The sequence below is a fragment of the Agelaius tricolor genome, unplaced genomic scaffold (genome assembly GCF_023055355.1).
Source record: "Agelaius tricolor isolate 1412-34295 unplaced genomic scaffold, bAgeTri1.0.p SCAF_33, whole genome shotgun sequence".
Taxonomy (NCBI): Eukaryota; Metazoa; Chordata; class Aves; order Passeriformes; family Icteridae; genus Agelaius; species Agelaius tricolor.
In genome coordinates this window covers 1,322,085-1,346,254 of record NW_027269293.1, presented here as the reverse complement: position 1 = coordinate 1,346,254, position 24,170 = coordinate 1,322,085, and the positions used below count along the sequence as shown (strand labels likewise).

General features: G+C 47.9%; 1 protein-coding gene across 2 annotated transcripts in view; it reads right to left on the bottom strand.

Annotated features, from left to right (window-relative positions):
* KDM4B (lysine demethylase 4B) overlaps window positions 1–24,170 on the bottom strand; it is a 74,343-nt gene that overhangs the window by 11,422 nt on the left and 38,751 nt on the right. The window contains exons 9-17 of one of the 2 annotated variants that reach the window (XM_071451578.1): window positions 19,537–19,733; window positions 19,033–19,065; window positions 15,912–16,081; window positions 10,809–11,248; window positions 9,659–9,779; window positions 5,982–6,160; window positions 4,481–4,703; window positions 1,602–1,678; window positions 387–442 (exon numbers count right to left, since the gene is read on the bottom strand). In XM_071451578.1, coding sequence (XP_071307679.1) covers window positions 387–442; window positions 1,602–1,678; window positions 4,481–4,703; window positions 5,982–6,160; window positions 9,659–9,779; window positions 10,809–11,248; window positions 15,912–16,081; window positions 19,033–19,065; window positions 19,537–19,733 — 1,496 coding nt within the window. The remainder of the gene's footprint in view (window positions 1–386; window positions 443–1,601; window positions 1,679–4,480; window positions 4,704–5,981; window positions 6,161–9,658; window positions 9,780–10,808; window positions 11,249–15,911; window positions 16,082–19,032; window positions 19,066–19,536; window positions 19,734–24,170) is intronic. The other variant, XM_071451579.1, reaches the window with a different exon arrangement.

The following is a 24,170-nucleotide window of genomic DNA, read 5'->3' as shown; positions in this document are numbered from 1 at the left end:
GGCACATTTCCAGGGGTTGGCAGCCGTGGCAATGCTCCCAATTGACTGTTAATCAGGGTGGCACAAAGTAAATGTCTCTGGAACAACAGAGATCAACCTTCCCCTACACCTCCTACACCTGATACTGCACAATGCTGAACATTCTCTGACAAGACTTTTCTCTGAGCAACAACCACATTCAGCAGGAGTTCAGAAGTTCTGCTGTCAAGTAGCCTGGTGCAGTGTAGGGCAGTACAGTCCCTCGGGCTCATCCTGCCAAGTCAGCGAGGAGCAGTTCCCTCCAGAACCCCAAAATTTGCTGCTACACTGAGCATTAAGACCAAATTCACGAGACAAGGAGATCAGGTGCAGCATGGACGGAAAACACCCTCAGAACCAGCACTCACCGGCCATCAGTGGTCATCTGGAGAGCTCCTCCCCTGAGATTGCACAGGCAACATTCCTGCGGGAACACAACTCCTTCAGAACGGGCCCAAAAGCTCTGCCAGGCTCTTCATCCTCCCCAGAAAGTGACCACACCCCACCTGGGACGTCAAAGGCAATGTGAATCCTCCCCCCTGTGTGTGTGGAGCAGTGGGTGGGTGATGCCAGCAGTGCCAGGGCTGCTGTGCCAGTCCTTAGCACTGCCCATCTCCCACCTGGGATGTCCAAGGCAATGTGAATCCTCCCCCAGCCATGTGTGTGGAGCAGTGGGTGATGCCAGCAGTGCTGTGCCAGTCCTTAGCACTGCCCATCTCCCACCTGGGACATCCAAGGCAATGTGAATCCTCCCCCAGCCATGTGTGTTTGGAGCAGTGGGTGATGCCAGGGTGCTGTGCCAGTCCTTAGCACTGCCCATCTCCCACCTGGGATGTCCAAGGCAATATGAATCCTCCTCCCCTGTGTGTGTGGAGCAGTGGGTGATGCCAGGGTGCTGTGCCAGTCCTTAGCAGTGCCCATCTCCCACCTGGGATGTCCAAGGCAATGTGAATCCTGCCCCAGCCATGAGTGTGGAGCAGTGGGTGGGTGATGCCAGGGTGCTGTGCCAGTCCTTAGCACTGCCCATCTCCCACCTGGGATGTCCAAGGCAATGTGAATCCTGCCCCAGCCATGTGTATGGAGCAGTGGGTGATGCCAGCAGTGCCAGGGCTGCTGTGCCAGTCCTTAGCACTGCCCATCTCCCACCTGGGATGTCCAAGGCAATGTGAATCCTGCCCCAGCCATGTGTATGGAGCAGTGGGTGATGCCAGCAGTGCCAGGGCTGCTGTGCCAGTCCTTAGCACTGCCCATCTCCCACCTGGGATGTCCAAGGCAATGTGAATCCTCCCCCAGCCATGAGTGTGGAGCAGTGGGTGGGTGATGCCAGCAGTGCCAGGGTGCTGTGCCAGTCCTTAGCACTGCCCATCTCCCACCTGGGATGTCCAAGGCAATGTGAATCCTCCCCCCTGTGTGTGTGGAGCAGTGGGTGGGTGATGCCAGCAGTGCCAGGGTGCTGTGCCAGTCCTTAGCACTGCCCATCTCCCACCTGGGATGTCCAAGGCAATGTGAATCCTCCCCCTCTGTGTGTGTGGAGCAGTGGGTGGGTGATGCCAGCAGTGCCAGGGTGCTGTGCCAGTCCTTACCGCTGCCCAGGCGCCGGCCGAGCATCGCGAGCAGGACCAGCCCTCGTTCACCAGCTCCGGGCGTATCCCGTAACAGCCTGCAACAAACAGAGCCACAGCCTGTCAGAGCAGCCCTTCCACAACGCCTCTGTTCCACTCAGTTTCACTTCTCAGTTCCACTCCATGACTTTTCAGTTCAGAAGCAACTCTGAGAGCGTTCGAGGAACTGTATTCCAACAAAATGGGAATTGGGACCAGCAGGTCTGAAAAGAACAAACCAAACCCCCCCACACAGGTAACCCTCACATTTGTTTTTCACTTTTCTAAGGACTACAATAGTAAGATTTTGTTTCCTTAGGCAGGAACTGGGCTCCAAGGTGATGCCACCACTGCTGGAGTGCACTCATGCATGGAAACACGCATGAATTTTAGCAAAGTTGAAGCAGTTGAAGCAGTTGAACTTTGAAGCAGTTACTTTTGCTGAGTGGTGTTATGAGGAAGGACAAGGCAAATAATACTGTAAGGAAATTAAATACCTGCATTCCACATGGTTACCAGTATTTAATTTATGGTTATAGGAAGTGTGAAAACCATCTCATTTTACAGAGCATCAATTACTGTAACATGCAAACACCAAATCCTCCTACAACACCACCAAAATAGTAAAGTGGTATTATGCCCATTATAAAGACAGGGAAATAAGAACAAAAAAAAGTCCTTAAAATTCTATAAAAGGCACTGAGGTTTGTCACCAAAAACAATGGGGAAAAGACACAAGTACAGTTTTGGAAAAGTAGATTTGTGATTCCTGCAAGCTTGTAAAGTGAGTAGAAAATTGAAGATAAACATCTCAACTAACACACAACTCATTCCACCCAGGCTCTATCCCTCCTAACAAAATCTCATCCAGCCTTCACCTATCCTAACAAACTGAACAGAAAATTTCAGCTGGGAACAACAGTCTCAAATTACTGAATTAAACTTAAAAGAAGACATTCAGAAAGCAGTGGGATTGCCACCACAGCCTGATTTATAAATATCATCCACTTAACCAGATAAACAGCATGTCAAAAAAAGTCAATACTATGGATCTGCAGCTGCTCTCCACATCTGAGGTCTCTTTTCATCATATGGCAAATCAGGGCAGCAAATTCCACCCAGGCCTAGAACAGGGACAGGGGTGTTCAGTCCAAAACTGAGCTGAGGGAGAGCCAGACCCTGAGCACAGCCTCAAGCTGCACCAAGGGAGGTTTAGATTGAAAACTAGGAAAAATATCTTCATGGAAAGGGTTGGAACAGCCTGCCCAGGGCAGAGGTGGAATCACCATCTCTGGAAGGGTTAAAAACATCCATGGATGTGGCACCTGGGGACATGGCTGCTGGCAGGCAGGGTGGTGGTGCTGGGCTAACGTTTGGCCTTGATGGCCTTAAAGGACTTTTCCAGCTTCAGTGATTCTGTGAGGGCAGAACAGTCCCATTTACTGAGCCCCAGGTTGTCCCATAGGGATAATCCAAGAAAAATATGCTCTTTTTATAGCTTTTGTCAGTGCCTCAAAAGCCCAGAAACCTTCCCAAACCTTCCCCTCTCCACAGGGCCTGGCTGCTGGAACCCAGCACAGTTTGAGAGGGCACTTCCCAAGAACACACAGGCTGCCAGCTGCTTTACAGCCAGCCAAAATACACCTCACCACTGCAATCCTGCAATAAAAGCAAATGGATTCTCTGCAGCAAAGTCAAAGGGATGTCACAGAGCACAAGGAAACAACCAGGCACTGGAGCTTCCATCAGATTTAACACCTGTCCTGTCCTACCCTCAAGGGGAGAGTACAGCCAAAATATAAAGCTGAGTTTCTCTAAAAACAGATGGATCTCAGGTCTGAGCCTGCAGATTAACATCATCTTGCCCACAGCCCTCTGTCCTTAAATAGAATTTGGCCACAGAAACCATTCTGATAGACTGGACTATTGCAGGCCTAAGGATAGAGAAGATGCAGGAGCACTGAATGGTGAAGGCAGGATGAAATCTTCCTCCTCACACCCACTCTGAATCCCATGGCCTGATTAGCCAGAAATGACCATAATCAGGGATTCAGCACAGAAACCAAAGTTGCTTCCAGTTCCCCAGCCCTGCTGAGCTGCACAGGGACCTGCAGGCTCTAAAATTGGAACAACAAAAGTAATTCCAGCTGATGCAAGTCAAATAAGATTCCCCATCTGTCAAGATCAAACAGCTGAACAGTAATTCGTCACAAATGTTAACTGGATGCTGTACAATCTCCACTGAAGGTACACTCCACCAGGATTAATCAGATCTTCTTTTAGACATAACTATCAGGGAAGCAAACAGACATACGTTCCCTTTTGTAATCAAGTGCCATTACTACAAACACTATCACAGACACTAATAAAATATATCTCAAACTACTCCATAATCTCTGCTGCATGCAGGAACAATATAGCCTCCCCCAGCAGAACAATATTGGAACAAAATATGTGAGAGAAAAGAGTGCAATAAAGCCTTTGAGTTCTGCTTTATTACAAAAAATGAAAGGTATCAAAAGAAAGAATCTTTTCTCTGAGACAGAGAAGAATCAACCAACAAAATAAGCAGTAAAAAGAATATTGGTGTGTATTTTTAAGATCAGTGGCTGCCAAGATGGACTTGAATACACAGATGTGCTTTGAGAGAAAGGTTCCCTGCCCATGGCAGGGGATGGGAACTGGATGAGCTTTAAGCTCCTTCCAACCCAAACCTTTCTGGGATTCCTGATATCCTTGTACCAAGAAAGATAAAAATGGAAGTGACAGGATACAAACCTGACAAGAAGGAACTCAAATACAGCAACACAAACTCCTGGTTTCTGGGGAGCCAAAGGCTTTGGGGAAGGTGAAACACTCACTGGCATGAACCTGCAGGCAGCATTTGGCACAGGATATCAAGGGACTGGTTCCATCCTCTCCAATGTAGGAGTTTGAAGGAAGGGGCTCGGTGTTTTCTCCACTTGAGGTAAAGCACATCTCTGGGATCAGGGGCTTGGTCTTCTGCCCACACTTGGAAAGGTGCACAAATGAGGATGGCTCCCCTGTGGAGCTCGGGGCAGCTTCCTTCTCCACCTGTGAGGACTGCAGAGAAAAGCCCATCACTGGAACCTCCTCTTCCTGGCCATGGTGCTCACTGTCCACTCTGAGCACTCCCCTTGCACAGAGGTCACCCACACCTGACACCAAACAGCCAACAAGCAGCCTAAAATCCTGATTCCCCCCTTGCTTGTCCCCCTCAGGCATCAACTGGGATCTGTAATTTGTTGTGGAAGCTCAAAGAAGCATTAGAATAACGAGCAGCTTCTCCTGGTTTTCTTCTGCAAAAATCTAAATTCCTAAATTGCAGCTGAAAACACCAAGGAAAAATAAAAAGGAAAATATTACTAAAAGCAAGGCTTTCCCTCCCTCTCTCCCATCCCCTTGGCATCCTTCCCTACTTTTCCTGCAAGAAGTTCTCCTGAAGGACATTTCAAGGTTTCTGGTAGCTGACAGAGTTAATAGCAATGGATAAAACCAGCTCAGCTGCACCCAGCTTTCCTCACAACAGCCAGCAATCAGAACAGATATTTTCTTTTCAGTCTGTATAATAAATCAAGAGATTTTATTGAAAGGGGAGGTGGGTTCTGCTTTCCTCAGGAAAAGCTTCCAACACAGCTACAAGTATCTAAGGCACGAATTCCTGGTGGACACACAAAGCCAGATTTGGCTCTATGTGAGAACAAATCAATGCACAACTGCACAAATAACTAATTCATCTGATGAATTTTGCCTTTCTGCTTATAACATCTCCCAAAGCATATTGGTAGTTTCCAAAAAAAGGTGATGGATGTGCTTACTCAGTAAATTTTTATTTTGTGGCTTGTTTGCATAAATTCAGCAATTCGGGCCCGTATGGAATCAGGAGCCTGGTGTGACTTTTCTCTGCATGGAACAGTGTTTGCAAAGCTCTTTCAGTGTGATTTCAAAATGAACACTGAGCAAGGCAGAGAAGCCAGGAAAGATAACAAAAAAAGGCTCCAGCCACTGCCAAATCCAAACACATTTCTTTGGTGTGCAAATTTGTGTGGGTTTGTCTGTATCAGAAATGTCTGCATCCTAACTCAGCCATCTGAGCAGTGGCAGAGGTTTAGGTGAGATATATGGGGAAATCTCTTCATGGAAGGTGTGGTCAGGCAATGGCACAGGCTGCCCAGAGAACTGGGGTCACCATCCCAAAAAAAACATGGATACAAAACCCATGGATACAGAGGGGGGGACGTGGCTTTAGGGTGAGCACAGTGGTGGGGGATTAACAGCTGGACTTGATCCTAGATCCATTTCCAACCTTAATGATTCCCTGACTCACTGATGAGGAATTACCTGGTTATAGGGGTAGAAGAGGGTGCAGACAGCACAGTATGGCTCACTCAGGGCAGCAGCTGCATTGAACTTCCTTTCAGCTGGGAAATTAAGTGCTTTGTTCTTCCACTGGAAGGAAAGTAAAGATTTCAAAGCCTCTGGATCACTCATATCTTCCTCTCCAGAAAATGGAAACATTTCTAGAATGAAAAGGAAAAAGAGAAATCCCAAAACAATGAGCAGTAAGTAAAGACAAAAGAGTTTATGGTGAGAAGAGGCAAAAGGAGCAAGGGTGAGTTAAACAGCTCAGGTCTCAACAACACAAGAAGTGCAATAAACAAAAACATTCAACTCCTCCATGGCCTCCCATATGCCTATGCCCCAAACACTTCCTTAAATGGACAGGACATCCCCTTTGGGGACAGGACACACAAGACAGGGGCAGCAGTGACCTGAAGGAACTGGCCACGAGGAAGGAGAGAATGGAGATTTACTGCCATTTACTGCCTGTGCAACTCCATCCCCTTCCCAGCTGGGAAACCTCCACCATCCTTTTCATGAAGATTTCATTTGAACTTTGCTAAGTTCCAACCACATGATGCCAGTGCAAGGAAATGCCCCTTTCCTGTCTCCAGCAGGGAGCTGTGTGCTCTGGGGATGGAACTGGTGCTGCTGGGGGCCAGGCCAGCTCCCAGTTCTCAGCTCCCAGTTCCCAGCTCCCAGTTCTCAGCTCCCAGCTCCCAGTTCCCAGTTCCCAGCTCCCAGTTCCCAGTTCCCAGTTCTCAGCTCCCAGTTCCCAGTTCCCAGTTCCCAGTTCTCGGCTCCCAGTTCCCAGCTCCCAGTTCTCAGCTCCCAGCTCCCAGTTCCCAGTTCCCAGTTCCCAGTTCCCAGTTCCCAGCTCCCAGTTCTCAGCTCCCAGCTCCCAGTTCTCAGCTCCCAGTTCTCAGCTCCCAGTTCCCAGTTCCCAGTTCCCAGTTCTCAGCTCCCAGTTCCCAGTTCTCAGCTCCCAGTTCTCAGCTCCCAGTTCCCAGTTCCCAACTCCCAGCTCCCAGTTCCCAACTCCCAGCTCCCAGTTCCCAGCTCCCAGCTCCCAGTTCCCAACTCCCAGTTCCCAGCTCCCAGCTCCCAGCTCCCAGTTCCCAGTTCCCAGTTCTCAGCTCCCAGTTCCCAACTCCCAGCTCCCAGTTCCCAGCTCCCAGTTCTCAGTTCCCAGTTCCCAGCTCCCAGTTCCCAGTTCCCAGCTCCCAGCTCCCAACTCCCAGTTCCCAGTTCCCAGCTCCCAGTTCCCAACTCCCAGCTCCCAGTTCCCAGTTCCCAGTTCCCAACTCCCAGTTCCCAGTTCCCAGTTCCCAGCTCCCAGTTCCCAGCTCCCAGCTCCCAGCTCCCAGTTCCCAGTTCCCAGCTCCCAGTTCCCAGTTCCCAGTTCCCAGCTCCCAGTTCCCAGTTCCCAGCTCCCAGTTCCCACTCCAGGCTGGCCCAGCTCTCCCCAGGTGCATCCCAGAGCTGCCCTGCACTCACCAACCCTGCCTGGGGGTGCCTGGGCTCAGTGCTCTGCACAGCCATTCCCACAGCACTGCACCTCCCACTGCACTCCCCACCACCCAGAGCTCTGCCACAGCTCTGCCAGCAACTGCTCCTGCTAATTAGTTTGCTAATTCTTTATTTTATAAACCTTTCAAAGGTCCTTGGCATTTCATGATTAAACCACTGCCGAATCCATCTGTGGCAGTCTGGGGGTCTGAGTTCTTTACCCTTCCTAATGAAGGAGCTTTGAGTCACTGTAAGTGTTAAAGACATTTTCCACACAAGGCTGAGTGTAAATCACTCCCTGCATCACCAATCTGCAAAGTTTCCAAAAGAACAGAGAACTCAAAACCATCTTGGAAGAACATTATCCCCAGAGCTCAGCACATTAAACCAAATTGTTCACTGCTTCACTGTTAATTACTGGAAATAAGCAGTTTATGTTCTGCTCTACAAGTCTAAGTCTCCTCCTCAGTTCTCCCTCCCTTTGAAGATTTTCTGACTCTTGGGTTACCTGAAAGGATAAAAGGAATTTGGAGTAAAATGTTAATGGCTGAGTTTACATCTCAGATTTTAAATGTTGCCCATAACATATTTGTCAGACAATGTGGAAATTTTATTGTGTTTTATTAATCCCTTTTTTGAGATGATGAGTGCTGGGTGTGTGGCTCTGTCACATTTCATATGAGGGTTACCCTCTAAAAAGTGTTTATTTACAAGACATGAATCAAAACCCACATTTCTTCAAATTTCAGTCGAGGCACATCAGGTGACAGAGCAGGATTTATGACACCAGTGAAATCAGTGAGAGCAGCAGCCTAATCCAGAGTGACAGATGGAGAGAAGAAAGGGAATGGCTGTCGTGTGCTGTCACCTTGGCTCCTCCTAGGATGGATCCAGGGGGACACAAGGCATTCAGGATGGCTCCCACATTGCAAACAACTTGTCTGGGCTGAATCTTTGTGTAAAATGTGCATTGCCTTAATTTACATGCTCACTGTTCCTGCTGCAGCCTGCAGCTCATCCTGCACATCATTCCCTGGAAAAGCCTGGGGTGCAGAGAGCTGCCTCTATTCCCTGCTGGGGAGGGAAGAATCTGTTTGATCAGGTTTTGCCCAGCAGAGCTGGAAATCACTCCCCAAGAAATGCCAGCTTCCACAAGAGCTGCTCCTGCTCCACCAGCCAAGTCCCCAAACAGCATCCAACAAGTCAAAGCAGTGAGAAGAATCTGCCTAATGAGGATCCTCCAGCTCTGAGCTGGTTCCAAGGTCTCACACCAAAACAAGATAACAAGTCTCAGCTGCCTCTGCACACTTAACTCCATGTTACACACTTGGAAGGCATCAAATGCATCCTCCTTGGTGAGGAAAGGAGCTCTGTGAGCTCAGGAGAAGCCTTTCCTGCAGGAGGGAAAGGCAGGAAAAGGCTCTAAAATCAATGGCTGCACTCCTGAAGGAGGGTGAATAGGAAAGATAATGTCCTTTGGAATGAGGAGCTGTGAGCAGAGACTGCCAGCTACACCCACTGACCAGCACACAAAAGCTCTTTCCTGGGGCATTGTCCATATTCTGAGTAATGTGGAAAAGGCCTCAAAGTGGGGAATACACCACAAAACAGTGTGAGAGGTAAGAATCTTTTCTTTCCCCTTGGTCCACACTGTTGGAGACTGGAATGTGGGGAAAGAAGAATCAGTTAAACACCAAAAAACATTTTAATTCTCATTTCTGCATCTGCCAAGGAAAGCTGGACCCCAACACTGATGTGAATTAGGAGACAAGCAAAAGGTTAGAATTGGTTTTCTTCACACACATGGGAGCAGATCTGACCTCCACTGCCTCCAAGGACCAGCTCTCAATCCACTGCAATATCCAAGACAGAGCTTTGCCTTTAAGTTATTATTTTCTGCAAACTCTTTTTTTCCCTTTGCCCAAAATGCTGCCTCATTCTGCAGCCAGCAAAATATTTTTCTTGAGTGAAAAAAGGGTGGGAGGTGAGAAGTGACACTTCCCACGGAGGAGTTTTGTTTCCAGCTGGGTTATCAAAACGGGAACACGCTGCATTTCCTACCAGCTACATGTAACACAGAGTTTCAGGCCACCCAGTTTTGTCAAGAGGCTGCAGCAATTCCCTGGCTCAGACAGGACCTGCCCAGGTCCCTGGTGCTGCTCACTCACCCTCGTCACTCGAGGTCTCCTGCTTGACCACGGACAGCGGCGAGCGCGTCGGGGGCTTGCCCAGAGGGTGCCGACGGCTCTTCTTGATCTCCATCTTCATCTTGGAGAAGGCAGAAGCAGCCTGGAAGGAAGCACAACAAGCTGGATGGGCACCCCAAAGGAGGGAACAGGACAAGAGAGTCAGAGCCCCTGTCAAAGAGAGTTCTCGGATTCACACGGAAAACTTTTCTGCCTTTTGGCTGAACCACTGAAGCCTTCCAAGCCAATTCCTGGAGCAGATAAAAGCCAACACCAACTCTTAAGAAGTTGGGTAAACTACAGAGTTTTCTTCAAATCAGGACAGCCTCAGAACATCTGCAAGCTGCCAATTCCATCAGCTTGTGAAAAGTCTGCTCAACCACATACACAGTTGGGAACTCCACGGAAATCACGACTCATGGAGTCCCAGACTGGTTTGGGTTGGCAGGGACCTAAAAGACCATGCAGTTCCAACCCTGCCACAGGGCTGTAGACCTCTAGACCAGGTGGTGCTTGCACCCAGCCTGGCCTTGGGGCTGTCCTCACACTGGTCACCGCAGCCTGCGAGCCACTGACTGTCACAGTCACATTTTCTGGAAAAATCCCTTCACCCAGGATTTCTCTCCTGGGAAGCTGAGAAGCCTCAGAGAAAAAGGAAAACAATAATTATCTCATTGCTTCTCCTGTGTTTTGCTGCTTTGGAATGTCATTGGACATTGTTTACCAACAGGTGATTGTTTCATTGGTTTCATGTGAATTGTTTTGACTTATTGGGCAATCATGGCCAAGCTGTGTCGGGGCTCTGGAAGGAGTCACAAGTTTTCATTATTATCTTGTTAGCATTGTTTAAGTATTCTTTCTGTATTCTTTAGTATAGTATTCTTTAGTATAATATAATATCATAAAATAATAAATCAGCCTTCAAGAACGTGAATATACACTTCAAGAATTCTCTCCCCAAACAGCACCTCAAATGCCATTCACCAGCTTTACTGACTTCTAAAGGGTAATTTGACAGCAGCTGGCACTGAGAACTGTGCTTGAAAGTTTTTGCTCATTAAGATGAACAAACCAGCTTGCAAGTGAATCTATGGAGTCAGACTGATCATTCCTCCCTGCCACAAGAACTGACCTCGGCGGCGAGCTCGGCGCGCTCGGCCTCGGCGCCGTCCTGCTCCTTGCCGGGGCCCTGCTGGCGCCAGCCCAGCCCCTTCTGCGTGGCGAACTGCTCGAAGGCCTGCTGGCAGGACATGTGCTCCTTGTCAAACACCACCTTCTTGCTGCGGGGCACCACGTACAGCATGGGGATGATGGGCCGCGGCCTGAAGTCGTCCTCCTCGGCTGGCACCTCCGAGGGCTGCACCACGTTCAGGGGGGCCGTGGGCCGGGCCTGCTCCGGGCCCGGGGCTGGGGAGGGTCCCGGGGGCCGTGCTGGGCCCGGCCCGGCCTCGGGGGGCGGCTGGGGGGCCGGGACGGGCCCTGGGACAGGCCCCGGGGGCTGAGGGGGGAACAGCTGCTTCTTCTTGCGCTCGCCCTTGGCCTTCGGGGGCCGCGCCTTGGCCTTGCACTCCCCTGTGGAGACAAAGGCGACACTGAGCCCCCAAATTCTGGGAATGCAGCACTGAGCCAGATTCTGGGAATGCAGCACTGCCCTCCCTTCCCAGAGCCCTGTGCTGGGCTAGCATGTTCCATCATGGAATTCAGCATTTCCCTCCCTCCTCAGGGCTCCGCTCTGGGCTAGCAAGTTCCACCATGGAATTACTGCTTTCTCTCCTTCCCAGAGCTCCGTCACGGAATTCAGCACGTTCCATCATGGAATTACTGCTTTCCCTTCCCAGAGCTCCACTCTGGGCTAGCACATTCCACCATGGAATTGCTGCTTTCCCTTCCCAGAGCTCCACTCTGGGCTAGCACATTCCACCATGAAATTACTGCTTTCCCTTCCCAGAGCTCTGCTGGGCCAGCACATTCCACCATGGAATTGCTGCTTTCCCTTCTCAGAGCTCCACTCTGGGCTAGCACATTCCACCATGGAATTGCTGCTTTCCCTTCTCAGAGCTCTGTGCTGGGCTAGCACATTCCACCATGGAATTGCTGCTTTCCCTTCTCAGAACTCCACTCTGGGCTAGCACATTCCACCATGGAATTGCTGCTTTCCCTTCTCATAGCTCCACTCTGGGCTAGCACATTCCACCATGGAATTGCTGCTTTCCAACGGGTGCTCTGAAAGCTGCATGCACCCAGCTGTGCCTCAGCAATGACCTAGAGAAGCCACTTCAGAAAGAAAATACTTGTGTCATTTCTATGGACTATTAAATTCCTGACTGGAACACAAAGGCTGCTAAAAGCAACGTTTCCTAGAGGGAAAATATCTAAATCCCTAGGAAACTGGACAGTGTGCCAAAAACCCTGTAATATGTCACATTAGCCATGACTCTGTGCTTCAGGTTTTTTGTCCTCCAAAGTCAGAGGCACAAAACCATCCACCGGGGTGCAGGAATGAAATATTTTTGTACCATTAATATTTTTGTACCATTAATAAAATAAATATATTTAAAAGTTTTTTTTTTTAATCTTTATGCCTTCCTTTTCTAATCTCTGTTTTTCTGTATATTCACATTAGCATAGAAATACACGTGTGCATGTGTATTCCTGTGCTATATTTGAATAAATGTGTACATAAATAAAGACATACATCAGGAGGTGTGCTTAGATTCTTTTTTTTTTTGCTGATAAGGAGGTGCAATCAAAAGAGTTTGGAGACCCCCATTCTATATCAGTAGTTTGCTGCTCCCTGTGTTTGCAAGCACAGCTCTTATCTGGGTATTACTGCGTGTCAATGCACCCAACAGCCCCAGGAAATGAAGAACTGAAAACAAACTGAAAACAACTGAATCATTATTACCCAAAGATTTCTGCTATCAAGCTCTTTTAAAAAACGCTTTTAAAGCATAAATCAGGTGCAGCACGGAGCTCAGCTGGATCCTGAGATATCCTTTACTCACACCCATGTCCTTGTTTCTCCCAGCTCACTGTCACTCAGTTTATCTGCACAGCCCTCATGGATGTGACAACACTTCTTGAGCAGATAAACATCTCAGCATTGTCACCAGAGGCAGAATTGCCCTGGAAAAGTCTTCCCCACCTCTCTTCCCTGTGAAGGGATTCACACACTCCCATTTTACAGCAGGGATTAAAATTCCTGCTCTCCACTGAGGGGGAGTCTCCAGGTTGGGATGATCAGGGACAGCCTGCTCACCCCAGGGAAGAAATTTCACCAACCCCAACCCATCCAGACCCCTCCACTTCAGGCTACACCAAACCTGACCAGCCCAACCCATGAATGGAAAACCAGAATAACCATCACACAATAGAGGTTTCTGCATGAAGAAGGGTGAATAATCCCACAATAGGATAAAGTGCCAAAATCCCTGCTGAAATCCCTTAGGGATCACCTTAACCCCAGCATTCCACAGAAGTCTGATCACTTTATTTACAATTTACACTAACTTATAAAAATGGGAACAAGTCCAGCTCAAATAATTATAGTTGTACTCATGTAGGCAGTCCCTCAGATAAACTGGTTTGTTCTATCACAGAGAAAGGAATATTGAATTTCCTTAGAGAAACAAACATATTGAATGAAAGGCAAATTGGATTTCTCCCCAGTTGCACAAAACCAGATCATATTTACTCTCTATACACTCCAAGAATTCTCTCCCCAACAGCACCACAAATGCCATTCACCAGCTTTATTGACTTCTAAAGGGTAATTTGACAGCAGCTGGCACTGAGAAACTGTGCTTGAAAGTTTTTGCATTAAGATGAACAAACCAGTTTGCAAGTGAATCTATGGAATCAGAAGCCAGGAAAAAGAGAGGAAAAATTCCAAGAGCCTATCTGGCTATCCTGAACACTTCCAGGAAGGAAAAGGATCTGAAGGCACACATGCACAGGCAGGTTCAGAGAGGAATGTCTTTCCTGTCCTTGCACTGCAGGATGGCAGCTGTGGGTGGGACATGAGGAACTGCAGGTGACACAAGGTGACACAAGGAACAATCTGAATCCTCAACAGAGCTCAGGAAACTGGGGAGCAGCTGAGGGAGCTGGGAAGGGGCTCAGCCTGGAGAAAAGGAGGCTCAGGGGGATCTTGTGGCTCTGCACAGCTCCTGACAGGAGGGGACAGCCAGGGGACAACAGGCTCTGCTCCCAGGGGACACCAGGACAAGAGGGAACAGCCTCACACTGCACCAGGGGAGGGTCAGGCTGGACACCTGCAGGAATTCCTCCCTGGAAAGGCTGGGGAGGGCTGGAAAGAGCTGCCAGGGAGGTTTGGAGCCCCCAGGCCTGGAGGTGGCACTCAGGTTTGCAGTTTCCCTGCTGCCTCACAGGGGGATTTCTGTTCCTCAGCACCCCCAGACAAGGGCAAAGCCTCAACACTCTCCTTCCTAACGTCCCAAGACAACCTGCTAAAATTCTAAATATATTAATAGCAACATAATAAATTATGAATATAAAGCTGAGTCATAAAAACCAAAAGTAAACACCATAAGGGATCTGGGTCAGAAATCCTGAAAACCTCGAGTTATAAATACTCAGCTTGTCCAAATAACCAACACAAAGCACCAGACCTACTTTGGAACCATGACTGCTTTGAAATCCCATTCTTTCTCCTTCTCAAGGTCATGTCTTCTGGTGTAATAGAAAATGAAGTCAAATTAAAACCAGGGCAATAAAGAAAGGAAGTGCAGGAGGGGGTGGGAGCAGCGTTACCACAAGCAGGGCCATCCAAACAGATGCTGTTTTCTTCTTCAAGATGAAACCCTAAGACACTGGTGAGAGGCAATGCAGACAGCAGGATGTGGAAAACTAGAGAAGCCATTGGGATTTAATTGCTGTATTGCAGTGGGAAAGCTGAACATTTGCAAGCAGCCACACCAAGCTGGAGTTTGCTCCAGTGGCACTTCTGCAATGGTGCTGAAAATCAGCTTCTCCCTCCTGAGCCAACAGTCACAGAGCTCTTCAGAAGTAGTGGAAGTGTATGATTTGGAAGCCATTCAGCTAGAACAGAGTTTTTATTATTCCTTGGCCATTCTAATGATCTCAGATCTGTCCTTGTCACTTATCTCTCGTCTCCGAAGAAAAATCAGCATTTTTGGGCCATTTATTACAAGCATCAAGTGTTAAACTTGTACAAGAGCTAAGAGCAGACAATTTAACACACTGCTGATGCTCTCAAGCTTAGGGCAATAGAAATTAAGTATCTGCACTGTGCAACAATGGTTTTCCAACTCCTTATTTCCCATGAAAAGAGAAAATACACTGTCTAGCTGAGAGACTGAACAAAGCCCTCAATCCTCTTCCCAGAGCTTCCACAGATTTCCTTTATGATCCTTATTGAGGCTCTCTAAACAGTTTGCAGCATCAGTTTCTCCAAATGCTAAACAAATAATGGATATATACAATAGATGTAAATTAACTCCCTGTAAGCAGTGCTGGAGAAGCCTCGAAGAGGGAGTGAGTGTGTCACAGACATAAAAACCACTTCTCCACACATCAGGGGGGGAAAAGCAGCTTTTTCCCAGCAAGAACTCCAACCTTTTCTACACAGCCAAGAACAGGGTAGCACAGAGAGAGCCCCCTGCACAAAGGGGACTGGATGTGCAGAAGGAATCCCAAAGGACTGGGAGTTGTCGTGGCCTGGTTTTATTTTCAGCAAAGGTTTTATATTTCATGCAGAGGAAGCTGCAAAGCTGCCCTGCCCCAGCTGAACTTGAAGAAACCCAAGTGGGACTCGTGCAGCAGCTGGGGATCCCACCCAAACTGAGCTCTCTGGATTCAGCCTCTGAAAAATGGCAACAAGGGAGGGGAAGAGGAAAGATGAATTGCACAAGGCACTGCACAAATCATTCTTTTTTCAGAGCAGGACATAAAACTACATCTATTTGTTTCTCTATGAAATAATTTAAAATATTCCTCACATAATATATATTTTTTACAATCCTGTAATAGTTTGAGCCTATAGAATTTTCAAGCCCTGCCAAAAAAGCTATTTGGATTGAATCCTTAAAGGAAGGGAAAAATCAATTGCTGCTGTGAGTGATGACATATTTCAGTGAGTTTTTAATATTGGGGAAAACTCTGCTGATATTTCAACAGAAATCAACAGCAGCAGACAAGTTATTCACAGAGGTGTTTCAGAGCTCACCCCAGCCCCTCACTGCTCTGGCCTCACCTTCTCCCTCCATCCCTTTGCTTCTCTCCTCTTCCTCCAGATCTGGCCCTCTTTTCAGCTCCTCTTTTACTTTCACATCTTCCAAGGCAGTTTCAATAGCCATGACATCCCCAAGAGACTTCTGATCCTCTGTTTTGTGTCTTCTGGGTTGACTCCTTTTTCTGTGAGACCTGAAAGTACAGAAGTGTGATTTGACATAAAAGAACAGCCTTCAAAATAGCAAACCAGCACTGACTTAAAAAGCTGAATAAAAAACAAAAGGATCTTCTTTGGAGAGAAAACACAAGGTAGCTAAAATAGCTACAGGGCAAAAGAGATATCTGAAAAGGAGCAGATGAACCTTGCATAACACAACATTTAAGATCCATTCACAGCAGCCATTAATTGTCTGGGTTTCCTGAAGAGCTTTTTCCTACCATTACTAATGTAAGCTCACAAGCTGCAGTTAAAGTGATTTTAATTGTGTTTTCAATCTATTTTGCTTGTATTTCAAAATACAGATGAAAACTTGTTTAAATCTCTCTTTCATCCTCTGCCTCCATTCCATTATTTCTTTTCATTCTGTCCGTGCCTCCCTTTGGCAAACTGCTGGAAGTCTGCAAAACATCATCTTCCAGCTCTGAGACATTACCCAGCACTGCCAGTTCCCAAAAACACACTATAATGAATGCTCACAGCACAATCAATAGGCAGTCTATGATTTTTCAGCAGTAAATTCAGAAGGTCCAAGTCCTTGAAGAAATCTAACTAAAAAATATGCATGTTAATAAGAACAGACAAATACTAACGAGGCAACAGCAATGCTGTTCATTCTTTTTAAAGCCAATGCCACTAAGGCAAAGATTACAGGAGCCACAATGCAAAGAAAAATGGAAATTCAGAAGCCAGGACAAGATTTTTGGGCTGGGAACTGTACCCTGACAGACACTCCCCACTGCTCAAGAGGGACAGGGAGGGAAAACTGGAAGAACAAGAGCCAGAAACTTGAAAGTCAAGACAAATGCAGTTTAGTAGGTGAATAAAAGAATTAAGGAGGAAAGAAGCCCAGGAAATCCACTCACCACCTCCCCAGGCACAGCAATGCCCAGCCAGTCCCCAAAAAAGGCACCTTAGAAGCCAAAGCCCTCCTTCCTCCTCTCCCCCAGTTTTTATTGCTCCCCATAACATTTTATGGCACAGAATTTCCCCTTGGCCACTCATGGCCAGCTGGGTCCCCTCCCCAGCTCTCACCCATCCCCAGGGTCCCTCTGGGCCAGAGGGGGACAAGATAAAGCCTTGACACTGTGCAAGCACAGCCAAAACTTCAGAGCCCCAAACCCCAGTCACTCCATCCCAGCCAGCCCCAGCACAGGGCTTTACAAAATCTGCAGAATTGCTACTTGAATTTCAGGTTTAAATCTAACAAGCTCTCCTTTTCCAAAAGGACTGATTCAGAAACTTGTGATTTTTCCCCATTTTCAGCATGTAGGCACTTCTTCTTTGGTTGAAAGCTGCATTTTCCTTATGGCCTCACATCCATCATCGTGTGACAAAGACTAAAACACACTTTACTCATCAGTCCCAAAGTCTAGAAAAGCTAAAAAGCAGCTCCTGATCCTCAGAGCCCAGAAAACTCAGCTGCTAATTACATTTGGAGCACAACAGACTTAAGAGCCCTTAATCAGCCTTTAAACTGACAAAGAAGGGAGAAAAAAACTTCAACCTGAGCTGAATGATGAATAGAAAAGCAAGTTGATCCATATGCACGGGGACCTCTAATTGCCAGACTCTGAGCAGATGGTGGCCCTCCAAGAGGAGCTGGTGCCTTCACACCTGCAGGACAGCCACCAGCAGGAACAGGGGCTGAGCCCAGGGGGACCAGCTCTGCTCTTCAGCCATACTGCAAGAACGAACACACCACCTTCCCTGGGAGGGGAGGGCAGGGTGGGAGGTGAAGATAAAGCTGTAAGACTTTGCCACTGCAGCTGGAATGTTCTGTAGCCGAAGGAGGAGTTGAGTCGAGCGTTGCAGGCTGGTTTTAGCAAAGTGTGTTTTACTCCTGTGGTGTGTGGAAGTGCCAGGCAAAAATTACAGCACAGAGCTTTGTACTCACAGGAGAGAAAAAAAAAAAAGATCTGTTTTGCAGTGCTCTTCTCACTCAGGGGTTGTGGGGGAGAGAGGCAGAAAGCTCAGCATTTAAAGAAAGTGCTTCCAGAACTGCAGGCTGAAGGCTGAGCACTTCCAGAAGTGAAGCTGTTCTGTGTCTGACAAATTCACACACCAGAAATGAAATGGGAACTGGACTAAAACAGTCTCTTGCTGAAGCCATAAAGTAAACAAAGTTGGGTTTTTTAAGGTAACCAAGTCTGACTGACCTTAGAGAAGAAATAACACCTCTCTGCAGAGTTTAAAAGCTCCATTTTTCCAAGAGGACTGACAAAAAAGCACCGTTTGTACTCTTTGAAGAACAGACCACAAAGTGACTTAAATTAAGTAGCTACAACTGTGAAGGTTTGGGCAGAGGTGAATCCCATCCCTCCATCCTGCTGAGAAAAGTCAGGCTTCAAGTAAAACCATGTCTTGGAAAGACATAAGCACAGGAGAAAGTACAGCTAAGGAGTATTGAACAGCTTCAAAACTGCTTCAGGATAATGCTGCAATAATCCAGGAAACGCTGAACTGATAAGCAAAAAAAGCACCTGGATCTTTTGCAATAGGCTCAGGCTGAGACAGAGGCTTCTCTGCTGGGTAATAGGCTCAGGGAGGGAAAATAATCCTTGGTGCTCATACAGTACCTTCCAGTGGGCACACCAGCTACATCAGGAACCTGAACAGTCTCAAAACAGCAGCAGCACTTCCACCAGTGAGGATTTGCCTTACCCCACCCCCAGGTACAGCACACACCCCTGCCAGCCCAGGAGAGCAGCCCAAGAGGGAGAACCACAGGAGCCACGAGGCAGTTGAGGTTCTCCAGTGATGGAGATCACAGAAATCCAAACCAAGATGAAACCTGAGGAGCCTCAAGGCTTGAAGATTTCCTGGGGGCTTTCACAAAATGAGGAAAAGAGTCCCAGGGCTGCTGTTTAAGGAATTGCCAGGAAAAAGAATGAAGGGGTTGATGTTGCTGAGGGAAGTCACATACCGGTGTTTGTTGTCCTCTTCCTCATCTCCTATCCTATAAAGCAAGATTCCAACAGGAAAAGGTTAGCATGCCAAATTTTCAATTCAAGCATGCTGTAACACACAAAAATCACAGACTTGTAGAAAATTAATACAAAGATCAAAGGAAGCACAGAAAGGCATGCATAAAATCCCCTTTGCAACCGATGGGCTTTTTTAAACTCCTGCTTTCTGATCAGTGAAGCTCTAAATGTTCACTATAGATTTTTTTTTTTGTCTTCCAGGATAAGAGATGAGATGTGAGGAAGCACAAAGTGTCCCACTTTGAAAAGCATGTGCTTTTATAACATGGGAAGGAAACAGCACCACGAGGGACACATTCCCCCAGACAAACGGCACGAGGAACTGTACGAAAAGAACAAAGGCAGAAAATAAAAGAGTTTGAACCATCTCCAGTGGAGAAGTGCAGCATTTACAAGCGGAGCACTTGAACTCCAGGCAGGGCTCAGCCCCTCTCTGGCCTTACCTGCGGAGCAGCTTTGCCTTCAGCTCTGCCTTGGTCTCGTTCCAGGCGTCCAGCTCGGGGCTGCTCAGGGCCGTGGGCTTCATGTGGTCCAGCACTGCACTGTCCTTGCCCTGCTTCCAGAGCTCGTAGCGTTCTGGCTGCAGCACCCTGACAAACACGTCCATGGAGATCTTCACCATGTCCTTGCGGCACGTGCACTGCGAGAGAGCCCACACGGTGACAGGAAATGGCATTTGCCAGAGGAAAACCAGCTCTCCCCACGCTGCCTGCTCCTGGAACACCAGCTGCCACTCCAGCACCATCCAAGGCTAGTGGAAAACTCTTTCCCAAGGATTTTGTTCTCCCTTTTAAGCCCCCCAACAAGCCAAAGCCTCCTGGGAGTGGCAGTGCTCGAGTTCTGTGCTGCAGGCATTGGACACAATCACTGTGTCTGGTGCAGCCCAGGTCAGAGCCTGCCCTCGAGCCCATTTCCCTCCATCAGCCTCTCTCTGGCAGAGTTTTCCAGGCTGAAAAGATATTATTGGTACCAACTTCATAACTCAGAAAAGCCTTACAGGAACCAAAGCCTGACCTAGAGCACAGGGCAGTTAAACCTCATAATGATACATCCTGACATGGCACAGCAATCCTGCACAAAAGGGAAGAAATAAAAACCCTGCAGTAACTATAACCTGCATCCAAAGCATTAAGTGGGAGAAAATGTGCTTTATTCATTTCAGCTGGCATATGCTCATTAAAACTAACCTGGAGTTACACCCCTGCCATTGCACAGAGAGGACTCACAGGTGGTTTTCCTTGGATGAATCCCTTTGCTGTGATGGATCAACAGATTGAGTGCAGCAAAGGGATTCTCACCCTGGGCACTGATGTCAGTCTCAAAGACTCAGCCTTTAGAAACTCCATCAGAAGAAGGCAGAGGATGGAAAAGGACCCAGGAACCCCCAGGTGCCTCTGGGGGCTGCAGCCACAGCTCTCCTGGGGGTTCTGCTCTAAGGTGCAAAGCTTTGCTTGCACTAAATTGCTTTTCAACTCCAAGCTGGGGCTGAGGTAATTGGAGCCACTTTGCAGGATTGGTTTGGGGTTTTTTCCACCTTTCCTTCATATCTTTTCAATACCATTCTATCCATGCTTTTGGCAGAAGTGTCTGAAATTAAACCTGCTTCTCCCCTTTCTCCCTTCCCTCTTCACCACCAGCACTAAATAATTTATGGCCATAGTTGAGAATTCACTGAGAGAGGGAGAGAGAAGATTTCTTCTGCACAGTTCTCCACCATCCCACATCCTCCAGCTCCTGTTTCTCACTGTGCAGGGGCTGGGGCAGTGCTGGTAACCCCAGTGTGCTGAGTGGGAAGGAGCATTTATGGACAGGCACTTTCAGGAAAACTCCATTTAATGAAAAACAGCTGAGGCCAGAGAGGCTGGAAATGCAATTTGGCCACAACATGGCAGGAACACAGATGGCACCCAAGCTTCCAACCCCAGCCCAGGCAGGAGCTTCCCACAGCACCTCCACCAGTGCTGGCCTGAGGGATTGAGCAGATTTTCCTTCAGAAAGTTTAAAAGCACCTGTGCAGAGCTCAAAGAGGAACACAAAAGAGCATCCCCAGCACAGCTCTGGGGATTACCCTCCTCAGAGGCTGAAAAATGGCTTCAAAGGGGAGCTCTGCCTTAGGCGATGCTGAGCTGGACCCAAGGGGTGCAGCACAGACACCCCCACACCTTCAAATCTGCCAGCACAGCCCAAGGCACTCAGGGCCAGGGTCTGCAGAGCAGTTTCCAGCCCCCAGCAGCCCCAGAGGCTCCCCCAGCAGCCCCAGAGGCTCCCCCAGCCCCTGGGCAGTGCTGGAGAAGCCCAGGCTGAGCTCTGGGGACGCTGCTGGGCTGGACTCAGCCCTGGCACTGTGGCCTCCACACCCCCCAGCAGCCAAGCTCCTTTTTGTCCACAAATCTACCATGATGGATGTTTATATTTCAATTTTAATTTAATTCCATTGCTTTCACAGCAGCCAGCATGAATAATTTACAAAGCCCTCCTCCTCTGGGGCTCCTTCTGGAGCGTGCAGCGCTGTTTCCTCAGCTGCTGCAGTTGTGTCACAGCCACATCCCCAGCATGGCCAGGACATTGTTCCATAGCCTCCCCTCAGACAGCACTGGGATCCTGCTGATGCTTCCAACACAGCTGGGAAAGGGAATGTTCTGTGTGTGTGAGAGAGCTGGAGAGGGAGAATGGGGGAGGCCAGGAGGAGGGTGAGGCTACAGAAGGGTGAGGAATGGCCTTTGCCATCAATTCCCTGCTCTGCTCCATTCCAGCAGGACAAAAGCAGCAAGGTTGTTTCAGTCCCACACCCTGCCTCCCCCCTTCCACACACACAGAGCTGTATTTCATTCAAAGTGTTTCACTGTGGCCATAAACACATGTATTTCCTAAAAGACATTATGCCTACACCCCCATCTCTGTCCCTCCCCATCCCAATTTCTGCTGAATATATCCTCCCAAATTCCCTCCAATTCTAACACTTTTCTATTCCACTATTATTAAACTTTATAGAAAAAAAAACCCCCTAACATATCTACACTAAAACACCAGCACTAAGGAGAGATCTGAAACCTCATTTCCTTTACGTGAGACAAAACTGAACCACGAGGCTCCAGTTTGGGAATTCACAGAATTCCTATGGATCAACAGCCCTGAGAAGGATTTTGGGGTGATGTGATCACCCAAAGCACAGGACTGAAGGGCAGCACAAACATTTGGTCCAAATGGCAGGTGAGAAATTCCAGGAACTCTGAGATCCCACCCAGCACCTTCCCCTCTCCCCTCCATCCCTCAGCCCTGGGAGCAGCAGGGCTGGCAGAGCCGCAGATCAAACAGAGGAATGAACAACAGAATATTCACAAAAACAACAGAATATTCACAAAAACAACAGAATATTCACAACTGGCATCTCCAAGGACCCTCTGCAAGTCCTGAAAATGGGAGTGAAAAAAACCAAACAAAAATCAACAGCTTTAGGGTCAGTTCTGTGCCCTTGGTTACAGGGGAGCTGAGACCCAAAAGAGCAACAAGAGAGGAGTTTCCATATTCACCAAATCTGCAGGAACTTCACTTTTTCCACCCTCTGAAGGCTTTTCCCAGCCTCACCTCTCCTTTTCCATAAGTTAATGGCTTTATTAACTATAAGCACATGGAAAAATACTGTAAGGAAATGCACAATTAAACCTTTTTCCAGCCTAAAACCTCAACATTCTTCCTTTCCTCATTATTTTATTATCTGCAACTGTAATTTGGAGCCTGTGGTAAAACATGTGACCACACCAGGAGCCCTGCCCCATCAATTCTAACTCCAAGACTGATAGGGGGGAATTTGTGGCTATGGAATGTACAGCCATTATCTTATTTGCAATATTTTTAAACATAAAAACACAAATAAGTCTCTATAAAATAACAGTCAAATAAAATGACTGTCTCCTTGAAGTCATAAAATCAAACGATTTATGGAAAAGTGCAGACTCATTCAACTTCAACCTTCAGCAACAGTTTTGGGAGGATATTTCCTTCAATTCCCAACTATTAACACTGAACTGAACCTCAGCAGTTCCACCACATAGGAAAGGTTAATGGAAAATAATCCTTTTCCTTATGCAGAAATAGTCACCAAAATGACATCTTTTAAGTGGCACCACTGGTTTTCACGGACAAAACCCTTCATATTCAGATGAAAGCAGTTGGTAAGACTCAGCTGAGCCTCCCACTTTCCCTAAATGGAAATTCATCCATCACAAAACCCAACATGCTCGAAATTGAAGCTCTTTCAGCTTTGAAATGCCAGACCAAGATCTTTGCTTAAAGCTTTTCTACCTGCTTTTCAATATAAATGGAGCCTAAAAGCAACTTCCTGGGAAGGAGGGGTGGTTCTGGGAAAAGGCAGCAGAGGAACACAGACAACACCTCCCAGCTTCTCCCTGGGCACTCCCAGCACAGAATTTCAACTTTTGGGAGAAATCTCAGCTTTTGGGAGAAACAAGCCCCCAGGAAGCCAGGGCTTGCACAGCAGCAGCAATCCAGCTTGTTCCCATACCACAGGTGAGCTGCTGGGATCCAAGAGGACACCAAAAAACCCAGGCTGAGGCTCCAGGTTCCTTCTCCTTGCACTGAGGCAGCCCAAGAGGGCTCCTGAAAGATGAATGGCAGCGATTCTGTGAGTGAATGAGGATCCAGCTCGGAGGAGGAGGAGGAAAAGCCCAAAGTGCAGTTTGTGGGTTTAATGCTGGTGGTTGGAAGCTGGTGGGAAGGAAGATGAGCCCTGACCCCCCGTTTGCAGAGTAATTAGCGGTATCAACAACAACCCAGCTCATTAGCAAACCCACTGGAAACCTTTCCAGAGCCTCACAAACAAAACCATTAGGAAAAATTGCCATGGACTCCCCCCTGTCCTGGCTGCAGGGCACGATTCCTGCCTGCTTTGCTTCCCTGCCTGCCCCACAGCTCCCTGAGCATCCCTGGGGTGCAGGAGTGGGGCTGGGGGCACAGCCACCCCCTCCCTTCAGACACAGCATTTGTGGGGCACAGGAATGCTCTGGGAGCATTATCCCAGAGCTGGGATAAAAAATAAAATAAATCAATAAAATAAAAA